The sequence below is a fragment of the Sus scrofa genome, chromosome 6 (genome assembly GCF_054392235.1).
Source record: "Sus scrofa isolate SSC_HxYL_T2T_F1_AM1 chromosome 6, Sscrofa_HxYL_maternal_Yorkshire_Landrace_v2.0, whole genome shotgun sequence".
Classification (NCBI taxonomy): Eukaryota; Metazoa; Chordata; class Mammalia; order Artiodactyla; family Suidae; genus Sus; species Sus scrofa.
Window position 1 is genome coordinate 10,748,299 of NC_139388.1, and position 25,274 is coordinate 10,773,572.

The 25,274-nt window shown below is 47.2% G+C and overlaps 2 protein-coding genes across 7 annotated transcripts in view; one reads left to right on the plus strand and one right to left on the minus strand.

The window, feature by feature from the left end:
* The window catches only part of LOC110260909 (uncharacterized), a 255,762-nt gene that overhangs the window by 91,477 nt on the left and 139,011 nt on the right, over positions 1–25,274 (plus strand). For 3 of the 6 annotated variants that reach the window (XR_014805399.1, XR_014805398.1, XM_084959527.1), the window contains exon 1: positions 7,269–7,345. The exons of the other annotated variants lie outside the window; for them this stretch is intronic. Coding sequence is in view for 1 of the 3 variants with exons in the window: in XM_084959527.1 (XP_084815653.1) it covers positions 7,300–7,345 (46 nt within the window). In the remaining 2 variants the exon portion in view is untranslated. Of the gene's footprint in view, positions 1–7,268; positions 7,346–25,274 lie in introns of those variants that run through there. 6 annotated transcript variants of the gene reach the window in all.
* Positions 1–25,274, minus strand: part of VAT1L (vesicle amine transport 1 like) — a 161,495-nt gene that overhangs the window by 26,873 nt on the left and 109,348 nt on the right. The gene's annotated exons all lie outside the window — the stretch shown is intronic.

Sequence of the window (25,274 nt, forward strand, 5' to 3'; positions counted from 1 at the left end):
ACTCTAGCATTTGTTATTGGTAGACTTTTTTATTGATGGCCATTCTGACCTGTGTGAGCTGGTACCTCACTGTAGTTTTCACTTCATTTCTCTAATAATTAGTAACCTTGAGCATTTTTTCATGTGTCTAGCTGCCATCTGTATATGGAAGAACATAATTTTTTAAAAAGTTCCACAGTCTGGAATCTGCCGTGCTTCCAAATGACTGAGTCAATAGCATCGCCAAGTCCAGGTCCCAGAAGCCCAGCAATTCCTGGAATCTCTATTGTCACAGCAATTCTAGGCACTGCAGGAGCTCCCAAACCAAATGATACAGCGTCCTTGCTGCCATGGATTTGATGGACTAGGTTTGTTAGCTTCTGGATGGTTCCAAAATTGAGCACTCTGAACAGACCAGATCATCTGTATGAACTCACAGCAGACAGGCCTCTCTACCACAGGAAGTCTGTAATATGGCTCATCAGTTTTCACTGCTTGGGATTCCATGCAGGTTTTAAAGAAATTATCTCACAGAGGAAGAAAGCTTGGGAGATCAGGTAGTGTGTGCGTGTGTGCGTGTGTGTGTGTGTGTGTGTGCGCGCGTGTGCGTGCACAGGTGGGCTCACGGGAACCTTGCCCCCATGGAGGTCCAATCTGCCTGGGTTGTTTTCCCACTCCCACTGCTCATCTGTCTGCAATCTTGGCACAAAGAAGAGGCAGCCACCCACAGCTGCTTAAGAAACTGAAACAGATCTATAATAATAACGTGGATGAGAATAGCTATTTGAGCTCTGATTACTGTAGACAATATAATAGTAATAGATAGTAAGGCTAATAATGGTTACGCCTATTGCGTACTTACAACATGCCAGCAGTAACTGGCTAACTGGTTTACAGGCATCATCTCCCTTAACCTTCACCTCAACTTTGCACATGGCAGATGCATTGTTTCTACTTTACAGAGGGCAAAACTGAGAACACTGGAACTTAATACTCTCAAGATCACACAGCTAAAAGAAGAGTTGGAATTTAAAGATGGGAACCAGGGAACTGAAAATCTGTCCTATCATGACCATTTAGTCATTTAGTGCTTGTAAGATGTCTGAGAATGGGACATCACTGTGATTTGCATATGGACGTTTCCAGGTTAGTGGTTGAATCAGAGCTGCAGCTGTTGGCCTATGCCACAGCCACAGCAATGCAAGATCCAAGCCATGTCTACGACCTACAGCACAGCTCACGGCAATGCTGGATCCTTAACCAACTGAGTGAGGCCAGGGTTGGAACCCACATCCTCATGGATACTAGTTGGACTTATTTCTGCCGCACCACAGTGGGAATCCCCACTTCGATATTTAATGCTGAGAAAATTGAAGCTCAGAGTTTGAGTAACCTTTCCAGCATCACACCGTTAGAGGGCAGCATGGCTAGTGTCATTGTGACTCCAGAGCCTGCCTCTTTCCCCTCTTACAGTATGGTAGCACTGTCACTTAAACGTGGCAAAGAATGTCAGGCAAATATTTCATTTCTAACACAGCATTGGACTCAATACAGAGCAGATGCTTTAAAAGATATGTTGAGGGGATGAGTCAATGACATGTAAATGCTGAGAAAATATGAGCAAGACAAGGCGCCTCCATCCACACAAACAAAACAATCAACCAACTACACAAAAACACCTTTGCATCTATTGAAGGAGTGTGTGCATTAGGTACCAGAGTACCCATCGCTACCCTACGGTTTCAGAGGTTAGAAGAAATACTTCATCCCCTGAGTGACTAGTTTTGCTTTTCCAGAAACCAGGTGCTGCTCCATGGGGCTGCCTTGCTGGGAGGTGTCTCTGAAGGCTCCGTGGGAGGCAGTCACCAGGAGAAAGTGCAGTGGGAGATATGTGGAGATGAATGGAGGGCCTTTGCCATCCTAAGAAGAGAGTCCCTAACCCTGCCTGTGGAGGGTGGGAATTAATGTCAGCCCCCAAAGGCTGTGCCATTCCTTCTCAGGATGGGAACCAAAGTGATGTCTCTAGGATTCCAGCAGAATAAACACATCTTCCAGAGTGATCCAGATCCCTAACTCCTTACAGGGGGGTTTTCAATCTCAGCAGTAATGACATTTAGGGCCGGATGAATCTTCGCTGTGTGGGGCTGTCCTGTGTATTGTGGGATGTTTAGTGCCATCTCTGCCCTCTGCTACTAGATGCCAGTAATATCCTCCCAGTCGTGAGAACCAAAAATGCCTCCAAAAAGGGAACCCTCCTACACTATTGGTGGGAGTGTAAATTGGTACAGCCACTATGGAAAACACTGTGGAGATACCTCAGAAAACTAAATATAGAACTACCACAGGATCCAGCAATCTTGCTCCTGGGCGTCTATCTGGAGAAAACCTTAATTCGAAAAGATACATTCTCCCCGGTGTTCACTGCAGCAATATTTACAACAGCCCAGACATGGAGACAACCTAAATGGCCATTGAAAGAGGAATGGATAAAGAAGATGTGGTACATATATACAATGGAATATTACTCAGATAAAAAGAATGAAATAATGCCATTTGTAGCAGTATGGAGGGGCCTAGAGAGTATCACACAGGTGAAGTAAGTCAGACGCGGAAAGACAAGTATCACATGAGATCACTAATATGTGGAATCTTAAAAAATGATACAATTAGATAATTTAAAAAACAGAAGCAGACTCACAGCCTTAGAAAAAAATTATGATGGCCAAAGGGAGGTGGGGGATAAATTAGGAGTTTGGGATTAACACATACACAGTACTATATGTGAAACAGACAACGAAGAAACCAACAATATAGCACAGGGACCTCTACTCAATATTCTGTAATAACCTATATGGGAAAAGAATCTGAAAAAGAATAGATATATATGTGTATGTAACTGAATCACTTTGCTGTACACTTGAAAGTAACACAACACTGTAAATCAACTGTAATCCAGTATAAAATAAAAATTAAACAAAACGGAACAAAACTGCCTCCAGACATTGCCAACAGACCCTGGAGGACAAAAATCTCTCCTGGTTGAGAACCATGGCCACACAGGGAGGCATTGGAAACACGATACCGGAGTGGGGTTTGTCGGTTATCCTTGAGTCCCTCCTTAACTTGATCCTCCTAGGCTGGGAGGGTCACTGATTGGAGAAAGGGAGAGAGAGGGCTGTGGATGCAAGACTCCTGTTTCCCCAAAGAATTATCTCCTCTTCAAATATTTCATAGGTCGCCGCTGCCATTGCCACTCTGACCTGTAGAGGGCACACCTGTCCTTCACTGTCTGGTTCAAGTACGACTGCAATTTTTACTTAATTATTGAATGAGTTAAGACTTGTTTGTAACGTATATGCAGATAAGACTTGGACATAATCGTCTCCATTATTTACTCATTCTCCATGAGAAACTCCAACCCAACCAACATTAATCTATCTGACCCTTTCACTCAACAAACATCTACATGGGCTTGCTACTTCCTGCTGGCCTTATGAGCTCATCATGAGGGAGCAGGGAGGGCCAAGTAGATAAACACACTTACATGCAGAGCACTGGCGCTATTTTGGAAGAATGAAGCAAGCACTGCTGGTACCCCACGAAGGTGGTCCCTAACTCTGTGTGGACAGTGTGGGTTTTTTTGCAATCCCTGGGGGCTATACTTTTCCATCTCGGGATTGAAATCCAAGGAATCTCTCAAATACTCCAGTATGATAAATAAATCCTTGGAATAGCTTTGTCAGTGGTAATCTTGGAGCCGTTGCCCTGGAAGATCCAGGTTTTGTGAGTTCAAGTGGCTCCTCTACTGCCCTCCTGCCCTGTACCTTGACACAGAATATTAAGCCTGAATTCAGTGTGTCTGGTCCTGTGATGGAGGGTGGAGTCATAGTGGGCAATGGAGCTCCAATCCCAGTCTCATCACTTCCAAGCTGGTCATTCAACCTCTCAGAGCCCCAGTTTTCTCATCTGTAAAGTTTCATAAGTGCCAACCTCACGGAATGGTTGTGAGGATAATATGAGACATCAGGGTCAAGCCACCAGCACAAGCCAGGCATATAACAGTAATTCAATAACTAATAGGTTCCCTCCTCCTTGTAAAGAACATCCTCTTGGGGCAGAATATTCAATGTCATGGCCAGCAGGGAGATGCCCGAGGCTTTCTGGGGGCTGAACCTTAGGAAAGACCTGGTGGATGAAATGTTTTTGTTTCATTTTTTTTTCCTAGAGTGCTACACGAGTAGATGTGGGGCAGAAGGTATGTTATCAGGAGAGGTAAGAGGAGTTGGGCTGGATGGACAGAGCTTCAGGCACCATAGAGAGTGTTTCAGGCTTTAAGAGGCGGAAGAAAGGGAGCTGCACACCTTGTGCTGGGGGATGGTGCATCTGAAGAGATGCAGAAGGGTGATGCCCTGGGTGGGTGGTACCTGCTCCAGCGGTGAAGAAGAGCCCCACTGCTGACCCAGACCTGGGCTCATCCTAGCTCCACAACTGACCAGCTATGTGACCTTGGGCATGTCCTGTCATCTCAGTGCCCCAAAGCTGCTTTTCTGCAAAACGGTGATAATCATTATCAGCAGCTGTAGCTCTGGGGGCTTGCATGAGCTGGCAGGAGAATGTGCCTTGCCTGGTGCTGTCCCCATAATCCCGAAGTGACTTAAGTGGTGGCTGAATCCAGGAGTGTGCTGGCACCAGCTCCTATGGGTCCAAGAAAGCTAACTGTGCACCTCTTTCCCAATCTCAGTTCAGTGATGTCATGTCGGTTGTTTGAAATCAGTCACAGTGGAAATATTTACACCATGGAAATTGGCAACTGCTACAAATCAGCCTTGACAGCACACACGGCTTGAATTTCAAACTGTTTGGTTTAGATGAATGGGAACAGGAGCTCCTACAGGTAGAAAATAAATGCCAACACACTCAAGCTGCCTCTGGCCTTTCTGCTCCCAGAGGGCCCCACAAGCACACCCCACGAGAGGCTGGGTCTCATCTTCCCAAGATGCCCAACTACAAGGGACTTTTGCTTCATTGAAGTACCTCATCCTAAGGACAAGGAGCGTTATGTTTAAAAGAAAACTCTGGGGGAGTTCCCGTCGTGGCGCAGTGGTTAACGAATCCGACTAGGAACCATGAGGTTGCGGGTTCAGTCCCTGCCCTTGCTCAGTGGGTTAACGATCCAGCGTTGCCGTGAGCTGTGGTGTAGGTCGCAGACGCGGCTCGGATCCCGCGTTGCTGTGGCTCTGGCGTAGGCCGGTGGCTACAGCTCCGATTCAACCCCTAGCCTGGGAACCTCCCTATGCCGCGGGAGCGGCCCAAGAAATAACAACAACAACAACAACAAAAGACAAAAAAAAAAGAAAAAAAAGAAAAAAAAAGAAAACTCTGTGCTACTTCTGAAGATGGAAGTAGCCATTAAAAGCTAAACGCAGTAGGTCATATAAAAGGAAAATTTTGTTTGTTATAGTCTACCTTGATACCACTGCTTGCCTAAAGACAAAGCTGAGGCCTGCTCTGTCTTTGTTAAAAGGGGAGAGGGCAAGTGTTCTGGAAGTGTGAAAGCACATTAGCTCTTGCTGACTTGACTCTTGATGGAACCAGAGGATACAGAGAAAGCAATGCAAAAGACACACTTGTGGCACTAGATAATTCAGTGTGAGGCTGTTCCATATTCAAGCCCATGTCATCACACGTGAGTCCTTTTTGGGAAACCCTCTATTAGATGATGCTAGAAGATTTGAAGACAGAAAGAAAACCATTGGTGGTGTTTTAATTAAGCATGGGAGAGTGGCCGGGATGGTGGAGTGGAAAGACCCTGAGCTTACCTCCTCTCACGAGCACACCAAAATCCCAACTATCTGTAGAATAGCTCTTGATGAAAAAGCCTGGAACCTTCCAGAAAAGATTTTCTACAACTAAAGACATAATTTAAGCATGTATGTGTCATTGAGCTGAATGCAAAACGTATTGAGTTTAAAGCTAACAGCAGTGGTAGGTTGAACCTGGCTTGTTCTAGCTCAGGAGAATCAATGGTCGAATTTTCAGGAACTTATCTCATCAGCTGATGGCACTCTGGTGGCTTGAAATTGGCCATGGGGAGGAGGTGGGGGACGTTTTAACTTGAAGGAAATTGATAAATGCCACACATCAGACTGTCCCACACTCCCCAAGATGTGGGCATGAGGACATTCACAAGTGTGTCACCTGTTAGCACTTTCCATGCTTTTTTGTGTGTGTGTGTCTTTTTTTCCTTTTAGGGCTGCACCTATGGCATATGGAGGTTCCCAAGCCAGGGGTCCAATTGGAGCTATTGCTGCCGGTCTACACCAGAGCCACAGCAATGCCAGATCTGAGCTGTGTCTTCGACCTATACCACAGCTCACAGCAACACCGGATCCATAACCCACTGAGCAAGGCCAGGGGTCGAACCCGCAATCTCATGGTTCCTAGTCTGATTTGTTTCCACTGTACCACAACAGGAACTCCTTCCATGCCATTTTAAACTTGTTTAAACCTCTCTAGGCTGTAGCCTTAGATGGCTTGGAATTTTCACCCCCTTTCTCCTGCCTTGGAGAATTTGTGTGGAAAAACTTGAGAATGCTCTGAGGAACATCCTTAAGTCTGATGATCTCATTTCCATTACTGCATCTTAAAGAAGAGTGACAGAAACCACTGTGGAGAAATTGCTGGAATTGATTATCGTCTATAACATACACTGACAATCCTTCTTTCCAGCCCACACTCTTTAATGAGCTTCTTTAAGTGCTGGTTCTGCTAAATGCTGGGAATTTACAATGCCCTGGGAACTCATCAATTTCTATGGGTGCAATGACTATTAGGAAAAACCAACAACAAGAAAAAAACCAAGACATAAGACAATAAATTGAGTGCAGGACTTTTTCTGCCTTCGTAATCCCTCATGTTGTGACTGTATGTTTTACTCCAAGCCTTTCCGTGCAAGTTTGTGGTCCAGAACTTCAATTCCTTTGGTCTTTACTTGCCAAGGAAATAAGACACCGACCACACACCCAGGTCACTTGTTATGGGGGAAGAGCACGGGGCTTTGAAATTAAGCTTCTGTGTGGCTGAATCTGGTTTGTAAGTGTTAGCACTGGTGTGATGGTAAATGCATAACAGCACATTCGTTACTGATCTCAGGGGTGGGGACGGGGAGAGCCCTGATTGGCAGCGTTTGCTGATTTCTCAGTGGAACAACTCCCACCGCAGCTGACTGTAATCTACCAGGTACCATGGAGGGATGCAGAGCACCTGGGCTCTCGGGAGCTGGTGCATGCAGGCTGCAGCTCATACCACCGCCAGAACAACATGGCTCAAAGAAATCTCCAGTCCCTTCCAACACTTCAGAGACCTGGTAAGTGCTCAGCCGTACAGAGCGGTGTAGACAGCGTCCACCTTGAAATTAAAAAGCCAGATAATTTACCAGCAAATGGGTTTACTCTGGAATAGCAGAGAACCGTAGCGCCAGGGAACAGGCAAGCTCCGTTGAAAGAGGTTTGGCGGAAGAGACAAGGGAAGGTCGGCTTTTATGAGGTTTTAGCATGAAACTGGGGAAAGTTGTTTTGGAGGAAGAGTTCATTGCAGGAGAAGAAGAACTCAAGGTTGTGGCAGTTTCTTATTGGCTGCAGGCGGTGGTTGCTGCTGGGGCAGGAAGGGATCTGCTTTTTTCTAACAAGCAAGAGACAGAGTTCCCGGGTGAAAAGTGTCCTGCGTTGTTGAAATAATTCATTATCTTCCGTCTCCCTGCTGGTCATGCTGGCCGAGTGGTCCAGGGCTTCCCAAGTCAATTCAAAATATTTTCACGACAGGTACTTTCCCAGTTACAAGCTTGGAGAAGTGGTGACAGGTTTCAGGCAGCAATGGAAGGGCCCCCCAACCCCTGGGTGGGTGGAGCCTGGGAACCTGGAGGGGCAGCCATGCCTCATGGGAGGAAGGAGCCACAAGTAGGAAGCAGGTCTGGGCAGTCCTGGTGCTGCAGGGGGCAGAGGTCTGAAGCCTCAGGACCCAGGGACACCTGAGCCACTTACCCCTCCCCTCCCATGCCCTCACGTTCCCACTTTACTTTCCATCTCTTCCCCCCCCCCGCCCCCCCCCGTTTTTAGGGCAGCACTTGCAGCATATGGAAGTTCCCAGGCTAAGGGTCAAATCAGAGCTGTAGCTTCCGGTCTACACCACAGCCACAGCAACCCCAGATCCAAGGCACATCTGCGACTTACACTATAGCTCACATAGCAACACCAGATCCTTAACCCACTGATCAAACCAGCCAGGGATCAAACTGGCATGCCAGGGAACAAACCGGCATGCCAGGGATCAAACCGGCATCCTCATGGATCCTACTTGGATTCGTTACCGCTGAGCCATGATGGGAACTCCCTGACTCTCTCTTTTTTCCTTAGCATCTATCACCTGTTTGTACAAAGTGAAAAACAATTTGCTTATATGTTTATTGCTTATTTTCCTCCCAACTCCTCCACCCCCACTCAGTAGGAGGTAAGCTCTAGAGGATTTTTTTTTGCGGGGGGGGAGGTCCGTTTGGTTCCCAGGTGTAGCTCAAGTGCCTAAAACAACCTGGCAAATGACTGGAATTCAATCAATATGTGTTGCCTCGGGAGCCAGTAGGCAAGGGAGAGAGACACAAGACAGCTTAGAGCAGAGGTTCCCAGCTTGGAGAGGGGGTGCGCAGTAGGGTCGCCAGGCATCGTAATAGAGTGGAAGACCCCAGACCCATCTCCAAGCTTCCCTTTTGAGTCTCTGTGTTGGATGTGGGACTCAGGAACTGGCCTGGGGTGGTTCACATCTTGAGAGGTCCAGCCTCTGGGGTCCGAGGGAGTGGCAGTGCTTCATGCTCTTAGAGTCACTTTTCCCAGGTGAGGACACAAAGATGGGTAGACCTGCTGGTGGGCACCAGGGTGGGGGGACAGGTGCCATACTGTGGTCTTCTCTCCAAGTGGATTCAGACCCGCTTCCGTATCAGCCGCTTTTCCAGTGCCTGGCACCAGCATTCGGCACATCTGGAGGTGCATCAAGTAACCATCCCCGTTTTCAGAGCGACGCTTTTCCTTTTTGGCATGGCCTGCTTTCCCAGTCCCTGGACGCGCGATGCCTTAGCATCTTCCTTCAGAAGCCTGTGGTTCTAGCTCATGTGTCTGGGCATGTTTTATTAGCGACCTGCACCCTCACCTGGCTGAGGCATCCGCCGGTCTCCCCAGTTCATGTGAATCTAGAGACCCAACTCTCCTCGTTGCAGCTGTCTTTTTCCTGGTCTCAGAACTTGACTCTTTGTCTTCACCGTTGGGCTTTGCCTGGGGCTGGAGGGGCAGGTGCAGTGTGGCAGAAAGAGCAGCTTCCATGACGCTGTGGGAAGCGATGCAGGCTCCTCTTCCTGAACGTTGGGGTCCTGCGCGCATCACGAAGCCGCTGGGAGCCTCAGTTTCTTCAGCTCCAACGTAGGATGTATATTGCTCTGGAGGGATTTGATGTGGAGGAAGAATGGCTCCAGAAGGACAAGTGTTTTTTCAACTCAAGTCTCAGGCTATTGCCATGGCCAGAGATAATCTGGGTTTGGAAGCTCCCCCTGTCCGTCCAGGGAACTTGTAAGAAAAGTCATGGGTGCTGTGATCACCCTCAAAACTTCTCACCCCTTCCTTTTTTCTTCTTACCTGCTTTCGCCTCACCCAGGCATCTGTCACTGCCCCTCAGAGGAGGGAATCAAGAGATGTCAAGGAGAGGGGGAGCTTCCTGGTGGCCCATCAGTTAAGGACTCAGCATTGTCATGGCTGGGGTGTGGGGTCTGTCCCTGGCCTGGGAACTTCCACATGCCACAGGTGTGGCCAAAAATAAGAAGAGAGACAGGATCCTCTGGAGAATGAAAGGAATATTCATCCGGCATCTACAGTGCTTTAGACAGCACAGGCACTTTAGATAACCAGTCATAGCACAGTTCTCAACAGCCCTGCAAACAGGTGTCCCTATTCCGCCTTGATGAATGGGAACACTGAAGTGCAGAGGGGGTAGACCTCTCGTCCAGGGTCACACAGGCGGCCTGTGCCAGAGATGGGCTTCAGATTCTGGTCGGCGTAACTTTACAGCCCGTAGTGAGCTGCCTGAACAACTCTATCTCCAGCAGTAAAGGCTGTAGACACAGTCCAGTAAGTTCCTATGCTTCCCACCTCCCTTTCTTTTTATTTTAATTGAAGTATGGTTGACTTACAGTCTTTGTTTCAGGTGTACAGCACAGTAATTTAGTTATGTATTTGTGTATATATAAGAGCACACATATATGAGTGTATGTGATATATATATGAGTGTGTGTATATATGTATTCTTTTTCAGATTCCTTTCCCTAAAAAACTATTATAAAATATCAAGTATAGTTCCCTGTGCTATACAGTAGGTCTTTGTTGGTTATCTATTTTATATACAGCAAATATATATATATATATATATATATATATATTTATATATAATTAGTTAATCCCAAACTTCTAATTTATCCCTCCTTACCCGACCCTCTGGTAACCATAAGATTGTTTTCTATGTCTGTGGGTCTATTTCTGTTTTGTAAATAAGTTCATTTGTATCATTTCCCACTTCCCTTTCTGATCGCCATCCTCTTCCTCTCTCTCTGTCTCTCTCTCTCTGAGATTTGGGGTAAGAGTAAGGTTTTCGCATAAACTTTATTGAACGGATAGTGGAGGAAAGAGTGGGTACTGGGTTCCTCCTGATTGGAAAGTGTTAAAAAAAAAAATTCCTGATACCCTGAGAGATGGCTCACTTCTGATTTCCCAAAGAGTTATAATTCTGTAGAGTATCAGGTCTGTTACCTGCACTGCCAGTTTATTTCATTATCTGTAATAAGCCATAAATGGCATTTCTTAATTGCATTCCATAAAAATCTCAGTTATCACTTTAGAATTATATTAGATGAAGAGACATCACATACACTGAAAAGAAATTTCACTCTTCCAATGAAACTTTTATTATTTCTTCAGAGATGCCACATACTCTGTGAATCACTGTGCTGGTTTCAGTTAAAAGTCAGAACTAAGTGAAATAAACTACATTTGGTGAGGTGGAAGGAAGAGAGAAAAAAAGCGTTGCCTGCAGAAAAGTTCTGTGCGGACCATGAGGGAACAGAGCATTGTGGTGCATTTTTCTCTCACTCCAAAATGAAAACTGGATCAGAGGCCCCTTGAGACATAACATGAGAGGCACGTCCATTAAGCTGCTAGGAAATTGTTGCCCAGCCTGCGCGTTTCTCTGTGAAACCTGGCCCTACCTCTTACTCATCCCTACACTCGAATCATACCACTCAGGACCTGTCATAATTGGTACCTACTGCTTGGCTTCGAGGCTCTAAGATATCACACAGTTAAGTACCTTCCTATATTATGGCTGAGCGATAAACCTATCCCATCTCCCTTTGTCCTCTTGGCTGTCCTTCCTGGTTTTTCGTGGTGGTTATCATTGAGTGTTAGATAGTTTTCAAAGGACTGTTCCATATACCACTGTATGAGTTTCCTTTTGCTGCTGTAACAAGTGACCACAAACTTCGTGGCGAAAACCAACATGGATTTATTACCTTAAGCTCTGGAAGTTGCAAGTCCACGATGGCTTTTATGGGCTTCAAATCAGGGAAGCAGCAGGGCTCTGGTCCCGGGAGGCTCCAGGGGAGAATGTGTCTTTGGATTCCACCTGCATTCCTTGGCTGGTGGCCCCTTCCTCTATCTTCAAAGCCAGCAGCATCTTCCTATCTCTCTGACTCTGACCCTCCTGCTCCCTCTTACAAGGACCCTTTGATTACATGGAGCCCACCTGGATGACCCAGGAAACCCTCCCAATCTCACGATCATCACATTAGTCACATCTGTAAAGTCCCTTTTGTCACAGAAATAACATAGGTCCCAGGGATTAAGACCTGGATGTGTTTGGGGGCCAGTATTCAATCTACCACAACCACTCTGCATCTGTTTTTCAGGCTAAAAATCTAGTTGTCTTTTTTTTTTTTTTTTCCTGATTCACGTCTTCCCCTCAATCTTTACATCCAATCTACCCACATGTCTGGCTGGCACAATATCCAAAATATAGCCTGAATTTGGCCCTCTTCACCTCCTCTTTGTGACCTCGGTGTTGGCTGCAGTCACCTTTTGTCCAAATGACCTCAGTAGCCTCCCAGTTACGCTCCCAACTTTTAATCTGACTCCCCTTTTCTCAGAACCACCTCTTCCATCCACAGGAACCAGAGGATCTTTCACTACAGGAAAAGCAGACCATGCCAGCCCCTTGCTCAAAGGACTGCAATGGCCGCCTTCCCATCAGGGCTAGAAAACTCCCAGGTTCCCTCCTGTGCCTCTCACCCCAGACCATGTACCATCTGCTTGCTCCTCTGACCTCCTCTGCTGCTCCTTCCCTGTCTTAGTCCTGGGCTGTGATGACAAAAATACCATAGACTGGGTAGCTTATGAACAACACTAATTCATTTCTCATCGTTCTGGAGGCTGGAAAGTCCGGGATCATGATGCCAGCAGAATCAGTGTCTGCCTCCTGGTTCATAGGCACTTTTCGATGTGTCCTCATGTGGTAGAAGGGACAAGGGAGTTGCTAGGGCTCCTTTTATAAGGGCATTAACTTCACTTATGAGGGCTCTGCCCTCTGACTTAACCATCTCCTAAGGCCATTACCTTGGGAGTTAGGTTTCTGTGTACAAGTTTTAAGGGGACACAAACATTTGGACCACAGCCCTCCCTCACTTAATGCGCTCCACCAGCCATGTGTGCCTTATTGCTGCTTATTTTCAAATATGCTCAGCCTGTGCCCACCTCAGGGCCTTTGCACTTGCTATTTCTTCTTCCTCCAGCTCTGCTTATGCCTGCTTTCTCTCTTCCTCAGACAAGTGTTTAATACATAAAGGAATGAATGAATGGATTTATAATTTAATCAGCCCCCACAACAGCCCTGTAAGATGCAGGTGTTAGATAGGGGTTTGATTCTGGCTTTGTCTTTTTCTCTCATGAACCTTGGGCAAGTTATTCCACCATTCTGAGCTACAATTTCCCCGACTGAAAAGAGGAACTAAGCTGTATTGTAGGTTTACTGTAAGTTCAAGTGAGAGAGGAAGGAAACTGCAGGATGTGATACTTGAAGTATTCTATCACATTAATTTCCTTTTTTTCTCTTGGCCACTAAAATTATGGAGAATTTAGGGGCTTGAGGTAGGGGCACCTGCTACCCATATCTGGTTTTCCTTTCCTTCCTGGACACTCAGGAAAACTACATTTCCCAGCATCCTTGCAGTGAGGTGGGGCCTCGTGACCACTTTTAGCCAATGGTCTGGGAAAACAGCCCCCAAGTCCTTGGACTCCCACTGCCTAGTCCCTCTGTGTGGGGTCCTAGCATGCTTCTGTGCTAACATTCCTTCTCTGTGCTGTCTCAGCACTCCTGGTTAAGAAAGACCCTCTTTGTGTTTTCCCTTTGGACTTCTGTGAATTCATGGAGGCAAACAAGAATGCGGGTTTGTGGGCAGAGCAGAGAGAAGCCTGGGGGTTCACAAACAGTGAGCGGTGACGTCGAAGAGATTGTTTCATTGGTAGGAGGTGGTGTTCTTCTCCCTGGACACTCTCTTTCTACTGTGGGTTCTAAATGACCACGCACCATCCTCTTCTTCCCCCAAATCTGAACTATTGCATCACTAGGATTTGACACTCTGGTGGCAGAGACACAGCTCTCTGTGTGCAAAGACATTAGTTTCTCAAGCTGTGTTCTAGGGAACATGTGTGCCTCAGGCACCCGCATTAGGTAAGGTACAAAGAAACACATTTCCACCGTCAAATAAGTAGGATGGGGCAGTACCTTCTCTGAACCCGGAGTCTTGCAGAAAAAAAAACAAAAAACAAAAAACCTGTTGAGCTTTGTTGAATCTAGTGTCACTTACACTTCTCTCAAACTTACAGGATGCATTTCCTGATTTCTCCTTCTCACTTTGTAATGAAAGAATAAGGAACCAAAAATGGCCTTGCACTAAAAGCCTAGATAAGGATGAATGAATGAAAACTCAAGGCGATGATATAATACATAATAACTCCTGAGTAGTAAAACAGGCAGCGTGCAAACATCGCAGTCAAGGTACATTTTTCCCTCCTACATTAGACCATAAGTTTTCTTATCAAAAATAGCAAGTTCAAGTCCACATAGCTGAATGTGTTCTTCCCAATGTTTTGAACTTAGATGTGTTCCTGATAAGCCTGTCGTCGGGTGCCAGCATTCATGTAGCTTTGTGACTTCCATTCTCCCTCCAGAGTTTGTAAGGTGTTAATGCAAAACCAGACTTGACGATTTTCAACCAGGATTCCACTTTACCACATTCTGCATTTGTATGCATAAAGTTTTTCCCTCTACGAAATCACTTTCTAAAGAGTATGCTAAAAAGTCCTATTTGGCCCCAAATTTATGATACTGGATAAGTCTCATAGAACTGGTGAATTCTGCACACCGGCAAATAGTGTATTTCACACCAGGACCCTTCTCTCGCCCTTCCCTGATCCACCTTTTCGTATCTCACAGCGCTGACTTTTCCATGGAATGCACGTCAGAACATCCGATGCAAAAATTAAGTAGGCTGCTGTTTATTTCCCAGACGTAAAATGTGTGATCTTGGCCAAGTTAATTACTTTCTCTAGACCTCGCTTTCCTTATGTGTTTAAAAAACGGAGCTCTTAAGAAACTCACGGATTTGAGAACAGACTTGGGGTTGCCGAGGGGGAGGGGGAGGGAGTGGGATGGACTGGGAATCTGGAGTTCATAGATGCAAACTATTGCCTTTGGAATGGAAAAGCAGTGACATCCTGCTGTATAGCACTGGGGACTCTATCTAGTCACAAGTGATGGAGCATGATGGAGGATAATGTGAGAAAAATTATATATATATGACTGGGTCACTTTGCTGTACAGTACAAAATTGACAGAACATTGTCAACCAACTATAATAGAAAAAATAAAAATCATTAAATTAAAAAAAGGAGCTCTTGAAACAGTTAAAGCCCACGACCTTTCACTTCCAACATCCTGTCATCCTGTGCGAGCTGATGTCGATCTGTACAAAGCTAAGCTCTTTAATGCCCACTCACCCCCTCCACTAGAAGAAGGTTCTCGGGATGCAGTAATTCTTAGGTGGGAGGTGATCTAACGCAAGGATTAAGCTGCGGGCCTCTGGAGTGCAACGACCTCCGTTTAAATTGCATTGGCTTTATGTTCCTGAGCAAGTGACTGGTTTTTTTTTTAGCCTCATCTGTAAAAGGGGTAATACCATTATTCACTTGCAGAGCTGTGAGGTTTAAGTGAGACCGAATTGAAGATCCTTAGCGCAGGGCTTGGCACGTCATAAGCACTCAATCAATGATGCTGCATCCTATGTCTGAGGTTGGGTCAGGGTCAAGCCAGACAGAATGACGAGTCAGGAGACCAGGCTGCCTTTCTCTACCTGCTTTTTCTAGAAGGACAAACACACCGGGGAGGAGGGAGGAGCACCCTCACCTGGAGGCTCCCTTGGCCAACTCTGTAATACCGGGGCAGCCAAGAGGAGATGTGCTTCTCCTGGGAGCGAGAGTGAAGGGTTTTCTTAACAGTCAAGGCACTTGATGCCCTGAAACTCATGTCACCCAAGCACCAGGGTGACCCACGCCTTGCACAGGGTTTTAGCAGGTGTCAGGGACATCACCGTGAGATGCACGTGAGGCCAGAGCCCTGGACCCATCTGGAAGGCTGGGTCAGGATTAGACATGAGTCACTGGATATGATTTAGCAAGATGTCATCTAGAGCCTCTCCCGGGAACCTGTCTCACCTACCAAGGCCAAGAGTCATTCAAAGGACAGAGACAGACTAAACGCCTGCTGGTCCTCCTCACGGTGCTCAGAGATGGGACCACCGGACAGGGTAAGGGGAGGTGGCCATGATATGGGAAGCAGCTGAGCAGTGTCCCCTAAGACCATCGCTAGTGCTGACTGTGGGGGGGGGGGCAGTGGCTGCCGCGAGGCTGTGCCTAGCCAGGAAACAGAAACCTGGGCTGCAGGTGGAACTCGGCGGTCCCTTCCGAGAATGATGAAGAGTGTGTGCGTGAGGGGTGGGTTAGTGCTTGATTCCAGGCAGTCTGAGGAATAGGAGCTGAGGGTCGGGTTCATTCTAAGGAAGAGATTCGTTCCGAGGAAGAGAAGGACTTTGGGCTCTAGGGAGGTAGGTGCTGCTTTATGCCAAGAAGGATAAGGAGTGTGGGTTGGAGAAGGGGCTGTGTTGGTGGTTCATTCCCAAAAGGATAAAGAGGATGCATTGTGGGTGCAAGGTGGAGGTTCACTAGGAAATAGGGCGCCTTTTTTTCTGGAAAGGCACACAAGAGGCGGAGTGCGCTGTGCTGGGTGGGATAGTGGCTCAGGGCGGTTTTGGACTCGGTCTGCTGGCCTTAAGTCCCAGTTCCATCCCTTCCTAGCTGGGTCTTCTCAGACAACTTGGATAACCTCTCAGTGTTTCCTCCATTAGACAGTGGGGGTAATTACAGCCCCGCGACCTCACCTTGTGCTTGTATAGAAAGCAGTCTGTAGGGGGAGTGGCCGTCCTGCCTCGGCGGTGACGAATCTGACCAGTATCCATGAGGACGCAGATTTGACCCCTGGCCTCGCTCAATGGGTTAAGGGTCTAGCATTGCCGTGAGCTGTGGTATTGGTTGCAGATGTGGCCCGGGTCCCTTGTTGCTGTGGCTGTGGTGTAGGCCAGCAGCTATAGCTTTGATTCAACCCCTAGCCTGGGAGCTTCCATATGCTGTGGGTATGGCCCTGAAAAGAAAGCACTTAGTAGGGGTGAGGGCGGCCTTTGCTTCATTCTGTAAGGGTCTCCCTTACCCCAAAGGGTCCCCCCGCCTTTTTGTCTTTTTAGGGCCGCACCCACAGCATATGAAGGTTCCTGGGCTAGGGGTTGAATCAGAGCTGTAGCCACTGGCCTACGCCACAGCCACAGCAATGTCAGATCCGAGCCTCATCTGCAGCCTACACCACAGCTCACAGCAACACTGTGATCCTTAACCCACTGAGCGAGGCCAGGGATCGAACCTGCGTCCTCATGCATACTAGTCAGATTCATTACTGCTGAGCCACAGTGGGAACTCCCAAAGGGTCCCCTTCTGATTCCCTATCTGCCACCCTCCCCATCCTAAAAATGTCAGTGGTTCGAGCTACCTTGACTACTTGGGAAAATAGGGCACATTTCTTCCATTTGAAATTTACTTTGATATTTTAAATGTTCCTTGGAACACATCCCTAGTTTGCTAGTGCCGAAAATTGCTACTAAGGCTTTATTTATGAAGTATTAAACACCAAAAGAAATTCAGCAGGTCTTGTAGCTCCTTAGGGAATAATACAAACGAATGTTCTCAAAAACACAGGCACAGAGAGATCGTCTAACTCCTGTTTCCACCCAAGTAGGAGAAAAATGTTGCTGATCTCTCCCTCGCCAGTGACCCCTGTCTGCAAGAGAGAGCCTCACTGTTGCAGCCCTGAGCCAAGCAGCTAATTATTGAGGGAGAGGGAGGGGGGTTTCTGAAGACAAAGAAAGACGTCATATTCCATCTGTCTAGAGAAGTCAGAGCTCTAATAAAGGGCGTTCATAGTACGTCGGTACCACACAGCATAAAAATTACAGCATCCTGCTGTAGCAACCTGGAACGTTTCAAGGGCTCATTAAAAAAAAATTCTTAGCTTTCTGACGCCTAACCATGTAAGACGTTTTTACACAATTGGTTTTATCCCTCATTTTGGTGAGTAATAGGAAAGGGGTTATTGAAAAGGGACTCGGTTTCCGATCTTACTCCCCTGATCATAACTCACTCTTGCTTGCCTGTTTCCTTATTTGCTTGCTTTTTAGGGCCTCACCAGCCACCTATGGAGGTTCCCAGGCGAGGGGTCGAATCACAGCTACAGCTGCCAGCTTACGCCACAGCCGCAGCCACAGCCACACCAGATCTGAGCTGTGTCTGTGACCTACACCACAGCTCCCGGCAACGCTGGATCCTTAACCCACTGAGTGAGGCCAGGGATGGAACCCGCAACCTCATGGTTCCTAGTCGGATTCGTTTCCCCTGCGCCATGATGGGAACTCCCATAACTGTTTCTTTACCTGTCACCATGGTGGGGAGAGTGAGGTACAGATACTTTCAGGGGGAAAAGTGGATGTAATACCTGAGATTTTCCTGATTTCCGAGATGTCGACTGGGGAACATTTGGATGTGACTTTTGTGGTGTTATAAAAAGGCTCAGCACTCGATGGATGAGCTTTTAGAAGCTGAGAGACAGCCTCCCTCCATCCATGTTGGAATAATAGTAAGAGCGAAATACTAGTGGTGACAGCAGTGGGATGAGCGGACACCAAGTGTGTTTTCATTAGCACTGTGCTGGTTGATTACATAGCTTTTCTCGTTGGGAATTATCTGACACTCATTTGTCAGAAAGGAGGCTGGGGACCACAGAGACGATGGGTTCCTTGGCATTTCACAGGTAACAAGTGTTTGGAAGTCAGGGCTTAATGCCCTCAGGCCTTGACCAAGGGGGGCCAGCTCTGGGGTCTTGGACTGGACTCAACATTAAAACGGGCTGGTGAATAAGTCCTCCTGGGAGAATGTTCCCCTTGAGCTCAGCAGACACCAAAGATACACAATTTGGCCTTGTTATTCTGACAGCGTGAAGAGAAGGCGTTACACTTGTAAAGGGAAGGACCGAACTAGAGGTCAATGGGCTTTGGAGTTTCATGAACAAAGGGGGCTAGAACTCTGGATAGGAAATGCTAAGAATTTGAAAAGAACTTTGGAAACTTGATGGCTGTGGCAAATTTCATTTCCTGAACTGCAACATCAGGACAGATGGCCCGATGTGAATGGATGGGTGTATCTAGGGTCCCCATGGGGAGACAGGGCAGATTTGTGGCTAAGAGTCCAGACTCACTGGTTTCGATTCTGGTTCTGCCTCTTACTCGCTGTTCAGTCTTCATCATGTTATTGAAACTTGCCAAGCCTCACTTTCTCCATTTGTAAAATGGGCATGATGGCAAAACTCACTCTCCACAAAGCCTACAAACCATGTGAAGGGTACGAAGTTCTCTATAAATAAACAAGAAATTCCTAAGCAGACAGAAGAATATGTCAACGTATAAAGGACCTAGAAATCTGGAGGAAGTGGTTGGTTGATCTATAGTTAAGTTCAGGGCCAGCCAGGTGGGAGTGACCTATACAGACAGAGTCCCTTTCCAGATCACACGTGGAGAGCGATGCCCCTGCAGAGGAGACTGCATGAAGAAGGAGGCAGGGTTGTGTCTCTGGGCTGAAAACAGCCAAAGCTGTAGGTCAAGAATCTGCATGGTCAGAAAAACCATTGGGTGTTGGGGGAGGAGGGGCTGGGGAGGGCTGCGAAGCCAATTTTGTTTTTCACTCTGAGATACTAAAAAAAAAATCTGGCCACATTTCCACGTGCTTCATCAACTACCATATCTCTGAGTGTTCTACTTTTTTTTCTCCATTATTTTTTCATGATGAATCATTGGCTGGAAAGGATCAAATGAACATGTACCATTGATCATCAAAGGCCCAAATAAAGCATCTAGTCAATTTCATGGTCAAGGACTTTCAAAGCAAGAGGTGGGGGAGGGAATTGAAGAAAGATGATGCTTCCGGTTTTTTATGTTGTTTTAAAGATTGCTCAAAGGGCACCGTCGTGTGATCCAGCAATGACTCCCTAAGTCCACAATCTATTTTATTCTTTCAATTTCCTTTAGTCTCTCCTCTGGACTTTACATCATTTGCGGTGCTGGGGAAAAAGCAAAATTGATTTTCGGAAGGGAAACTGTGAAAAATAGTATGGGTTAGTCTCATCTCCTGCTGAATTCATTTTGTTAAACGAAGCAGAGAAAACACCAGAACCCGGGAAGCTGAAATGGTCCCTTTTTCTTCGATTAGCTCTGGTCAGAGAAAAGCAGCATTTACTGAATGAAGCCCTCTGCATTTATAGACACACTGAACCCCCTCAACAAACCCTTCCGTTAAGGGGTCTGAGCCTGATCTTTTTTAGAGAGGAGGTGAAGCAACCCGATCAAGTTCAAATAATAACTCTTTAGTAAAGCTGGGATCAGCTTCACACATGTCAGATTCAAATAACCACACAGGACAGACAGTGCTGTAACGAGGGCGAGGACCAGGATGAGGCGAGATTCAAGCAGGTTCTTGTGCTCAAGGCTGTATGCAAATCCGAGAGTGAGCACCCCCTTAACTCCTGCATCCTGAGTGCCCCCTCAGCCCTACTGCAGTCCATCCACCCAGTTGGCAGCATCGGTTAGTGGGTGGGGGCAGGGAGGGCAAATGGGCTACTGACTTAAGGACCTCCCATGAGTGGGACACTCTGCCAGGAGCTTCATACTCATGAAGGACCACACATCCTCTCAAAAGCCTTGCCAGGGTGTATTTACCTTCTGTGTACATATGATGAGATAGAAACAAGTGTATGCACCAGAATTCTTCTTCCAGGAGAGCCTTACGTTTGCAAAGAAATCCTTTAACGAAAAGAAAAGGGACAGAGCATGAGCTGGCCTTCTCCCTGGTCCAGAGCTTAGGTGTTTGCTGATACCACGTCCAAAGGGCAAAAAAAGAAATTCCTCTGTCAGCCGGAAGGAGAAGACCATGACAGTCTTAGGAGGAAGGCTGAGGGGGGACGGAAAGAAGCGGGGGGATCGTGGGGCTTAAAGGCTGAGGGTTCTTGCTTCTTGATGTGGTCCCACCCCCACCCCCACACACCCCTGACTCAACAGCAAATTTGCTAAAGTTCAAAGTGCTTGATGTACGTGTGATGGGGCAGTTGGGGGGAGTGGCAGGTGTCTTATGGGACTCAGTGAAGGTGCTGAGTTGATGCTGGGGGTGGGAGGGTGGGTTCCAGGTGAAACAGAGACCCTGCCCGCAGTCACAAGAAAGACCACCAGATCCTCAGCCCCCAGGAAACAGCAACACTGAAGGAAGAGTTTCAGACGGAGGCAGACACAGGGGCGGCTGAGGTGTGCATCAGTCCGGCTCTCTGTCCGTCTCTGTACAGCAGACATCTATCTGTCTTGTGTACAGATATAGACAGTGAAGTTCAGAGAGGGTGACTCAAATGCTCAGTGTCCTACAGCCGGTCTGGTGTGTGTATGGGGGTCCCATCCTCTGGTGTGTCCATTTCACAGCTGCATAAATGGACATCCGAATCCATGCCAGGAAAAGGGACGGTGAAGGGGCGGGGCCCAAACCTGGAGGGAGACATTAAGGCTGGTGGTGGCATGACCAGCTTGACAAATAAGCTGAGGGGACAGGTCAGCATGGGACTGCTAAGCTCACTGTAGCTGCCCTGGGCAGTTTTATCAGCAGTCTTTTTTTTTTTTTTTTTTAGGGAAGGCAGTGTGTTTTCAGAAGGGGCGCTCTCCAACTTGGGTGGACTCTTTGATAAATAAGGGGCCTTGGGGACATGCTTTGCCCATCCACCTCACTTTGCAGATGGGGAAAACAAGGCCCAGAGGAGAAAGCCCTGGGCCCAGGCAGGAGGAAGTCTGCTTGACTTTTTTTTTTTTTTGGTTGCACCTGCAGCATATGGAAATTCCCGGGCCAAGGATCAAACCCTCACAACAGCAGTGACCCGAGCTGCTGCAGTAACAATGCTGGATCCTTAATCCACTGCACCACAAGGGAACTCCAAGTCTGCTTGATTTTGATCAAGTGAATCCTCCCAGGGACAAGCCCTGGTTCCGGGCCCCTGAGATCGCTCCTTTTAGCGTATGCTGTTGGACCCCCATCCAGCCCCCATTCTCCGGCTCCTAACTGGTGGCTGAGAAACTCCCAGCTGCCCCTCGCCACAAAATTGGCCTCGGGAAGCTGAGGTCCTGGGGGTGTTCAGGCTATGTAGCCTGCTGCCAGGGGCAGGGATCATGAGCTGGGCCAACTTTCCAAAGCTCCCCTCTGTGACAAGATAGTACCACCGGCTTTGATACGCCACCAGGTCTGATGCCGTGATTCTCAGGGCTGAGCATGTGCAGAAATCAGCCACGATTCTGAATTGACAGTCCAGGCTGGGGCCCTGGAATCTGCATTATGAGGCTCCCGGGAATTCTACCTCTGGAGAGTCACAGACCACACTTTGAGGGGCACTGGTACGGTGCAGACTGCATTGGCTGGGAAAATGGATAAAACTCGGTGGAAATCCTGCCTCTGCCTTGTCATAGCCACGTAGCTATGTGGTGGTGGGGAAGGGGCTTGGTCCCTCTGTGCTAAATGAAGCATCCCCTGCTGCTGCTTCCTCCTCCATCCTTTTGATCCAGTTGGAACTCCAACATTTCCAAGATGCTAAAAGGCTGCTGATGTGTTTAAGCTTCCTCCCCCATCCCATGGGAAGTGTTTCAGGGTGTGGCAATTGAATGAGAATGTTGGAAAAGTGCCTAACATAGTGCCTGGCACACAACACAGGAGGCACTTCATAAACATGAACACCCTTTTCCCCGCCCTGCCCCTAGCTGAGAGGCTGGATCCTTTCCTGCTTCCTCCGCATGAGGCAGGTCCTTGTGAACACACACCGCAACACCGCTCTCTTCATGGCACCCGCAGCTGTGACAGTCTGCCAGCAGCTGCCTGTCTTTTCTTCCTAAGGAATTAATCTCTCATTCTGAGGCCAAAGCAGAAGAATGTTCCCTTGCAGCTGTTAATAAGCAGCACGCTTCTGACAATGGCCCCAGCTCTCTTTGTTCAGTTGGAATGTGTCTAGCTTGGCTGCCTTGATGGAACTGGCCTTGGTAATTACTCTAACTGTGACTCTGAGTAGCTCAGCTTGAACACTGTGCCTTTTAATTCTGATACATGCTAAGAGCCATGTGTATTACAGACACACACACACACACACACACACACACACACATTCTTAGCAAGTGCAGTGTTCGGCACGCTTGACTTTTCTAGGTAGTCAAGAAGTGCTAATCTGAAAAAAAAATTCTCTACTGTGTACATGATTCCCTAATTATCATTTAATCAATTAGGACTTGAGGGACCTTAGAAAAAGGCATATGCCTGAAAGTCTCAGAGTGACCAAACTTGGACAAAGGGAAAATATTAATAGAGATATAAAATTAAGTCGGTTAAGATGAGAAGGTCAAATACATACATAGACAAGGCCCTGGATAGGTTTATAAGAGCACTCCTAACTGGCTCCCACAGCCATTGCAGGAGGGAAACATAATTCCTTACAGAATTTGTGGTCCTCGGAAATTTGGAGCTAACCAGTTTCTTAATAGTTCTACCTCCCACCGAATGTATTTCCCCCTGTGTCCTTGTAAAGGGAAACCTCTGGAATGGATCAATTTCTTCGAAGACTCCTATGAAATACACAAGAGAATTTCTTCTTACTGCAATAGTTCTTGGTGTAAGATTGGAAAATGGCAAGCCTGTTCTGTAAAAGCAATTCCGCCAGGATGAGGAGCCATAGGGTCTTGATTTAGTGTCCTAGGGCTCCGACTTGCCCCGACTAGAAGAGATCAGGAAGCCTGTCACCACCCCCACCCCCAAGTCCCATGACACACATATCACCTCTTAAGGAAGCCTTTCTTCCTTTTAAGATTTGGCCTCAGAATCCTTCCTCACACAGATTTTCAGATAGCTGCTGGCAAGCCACTGAAATTGGCATGTAATAGAAAATTTACTTGCCACTGCTCATCTAGAAGCATGGATATCTGTGTTAACTTCTGATAGATTCTATATGTGTGCATATGTCTGTGTGTATATATACAAGTATATACACTATACATACACATGCAATTCATATACATAGTGTATACATATAATACATATGCAGACATAATATGTACGAGCACATATATTAAGACACTCAGTCCTCTGAGAATCTAATACTTATGTTTAGATACAGTGTTCAATCATTTCAGAGATACAGGGTCATCATTATGATTGTAAGTTAAAGTCTTTAAGTCAGTAGAGATTCTTCAAGCACTAAAGAGGCTTGTGGGCTTACAGTGCTCTTACTGTAAGTGGCAGCTGTGTTTTGGGGAGAACTTTGGACAGCTGTTTGGAGGTCCGCTCTGGGGATTACTGGCTATCACTTTGGCAGCTAAGTGGATCTACCTCTGTTGGTTTCCTCCACCTTTTGAAACTTTGTATCCCACATCAGACCAGATTAGAAGCAGCCAGGATGGGCAGTGGTTAGAACTGTTTGCAAAGTAAAAGTTCCCAGGAGCTGAACTAGGTCTTGTCTGATTTTGTCATCTCTATACAGTCCCAGCAGCAACCACTTTGCCCTTCCTTTTGGACTTAGGTTTGTAACCAGTCTGGTGTTGGTTTGCTTTTTAGATAAATGACATATATTGAATATATTGAGCCTGTCCTTTTTTTTTTGTCATTTTTGGCTGCCCCTTGGCATATAGAGCTTCCAGGCCAGGCACTGCAGCCACAGTCATGACCTAAGCCACAGCCGTGGCAACGCCTGATCCCCAGCCCACTGTGCTAGGCTGGGAATTGAACCCATGTCTCAGTGGCTCCCAAGATGCCGCTGATCCTGTTGCGCCACAGCAGGAGCTCCATATTGAGCCTATCTGAATAGTTCTAGGTATTTCTTGCTTTCTGAATTCTTGCTCTAGACGTCCAAGGGCCAGCGACCGTTAGCGAGTGAGGGTCCTTTTGTAATACCTTTCTCTTTCTCTGTAATAGCGGTCTTTCCCCTTCTTCACACAGAGACTCACTTTAGCTCATGCAATAGAAGAGCCATCACTTGGACAAGATGGCATCTGAGAAAGCAGCTCAAACTCACCCAAGAATACTCACGTAACCCCACCCCCTGCTCACTGCCCCCCAACCCCATGGAGCTGGAGGGGGTGCTCTGGGGTGCCTCCTTTCTGTACCTCTAATTAATTCTAAACAGGCTGCCTGGCAACACTGTTGCTGAACACTTCCCATCCCAGCTCCAGGCTCTATTTCTGTTCATTAGAGAATGTTTTGTTTCAACTAATCAGCGCAGCATCCCTTCCAATCAAAACAGCTTTCTGGTCTAGGTACAACACCCAGCACCCACGGGCCTGAGCAGGTTTGCAATTCGGGGAGCACCAGCAGCTGTCTGTTTTCCTCTGGATGCTTAGGGTGTGGGTGAGCATCCCCACGCACACACGCACGCACACACACACACGCACACATCCCGAAGCTCTGAGTGGACTTCTCATTAGTGGCTGGTTGGTTTTGGTGCTCTTT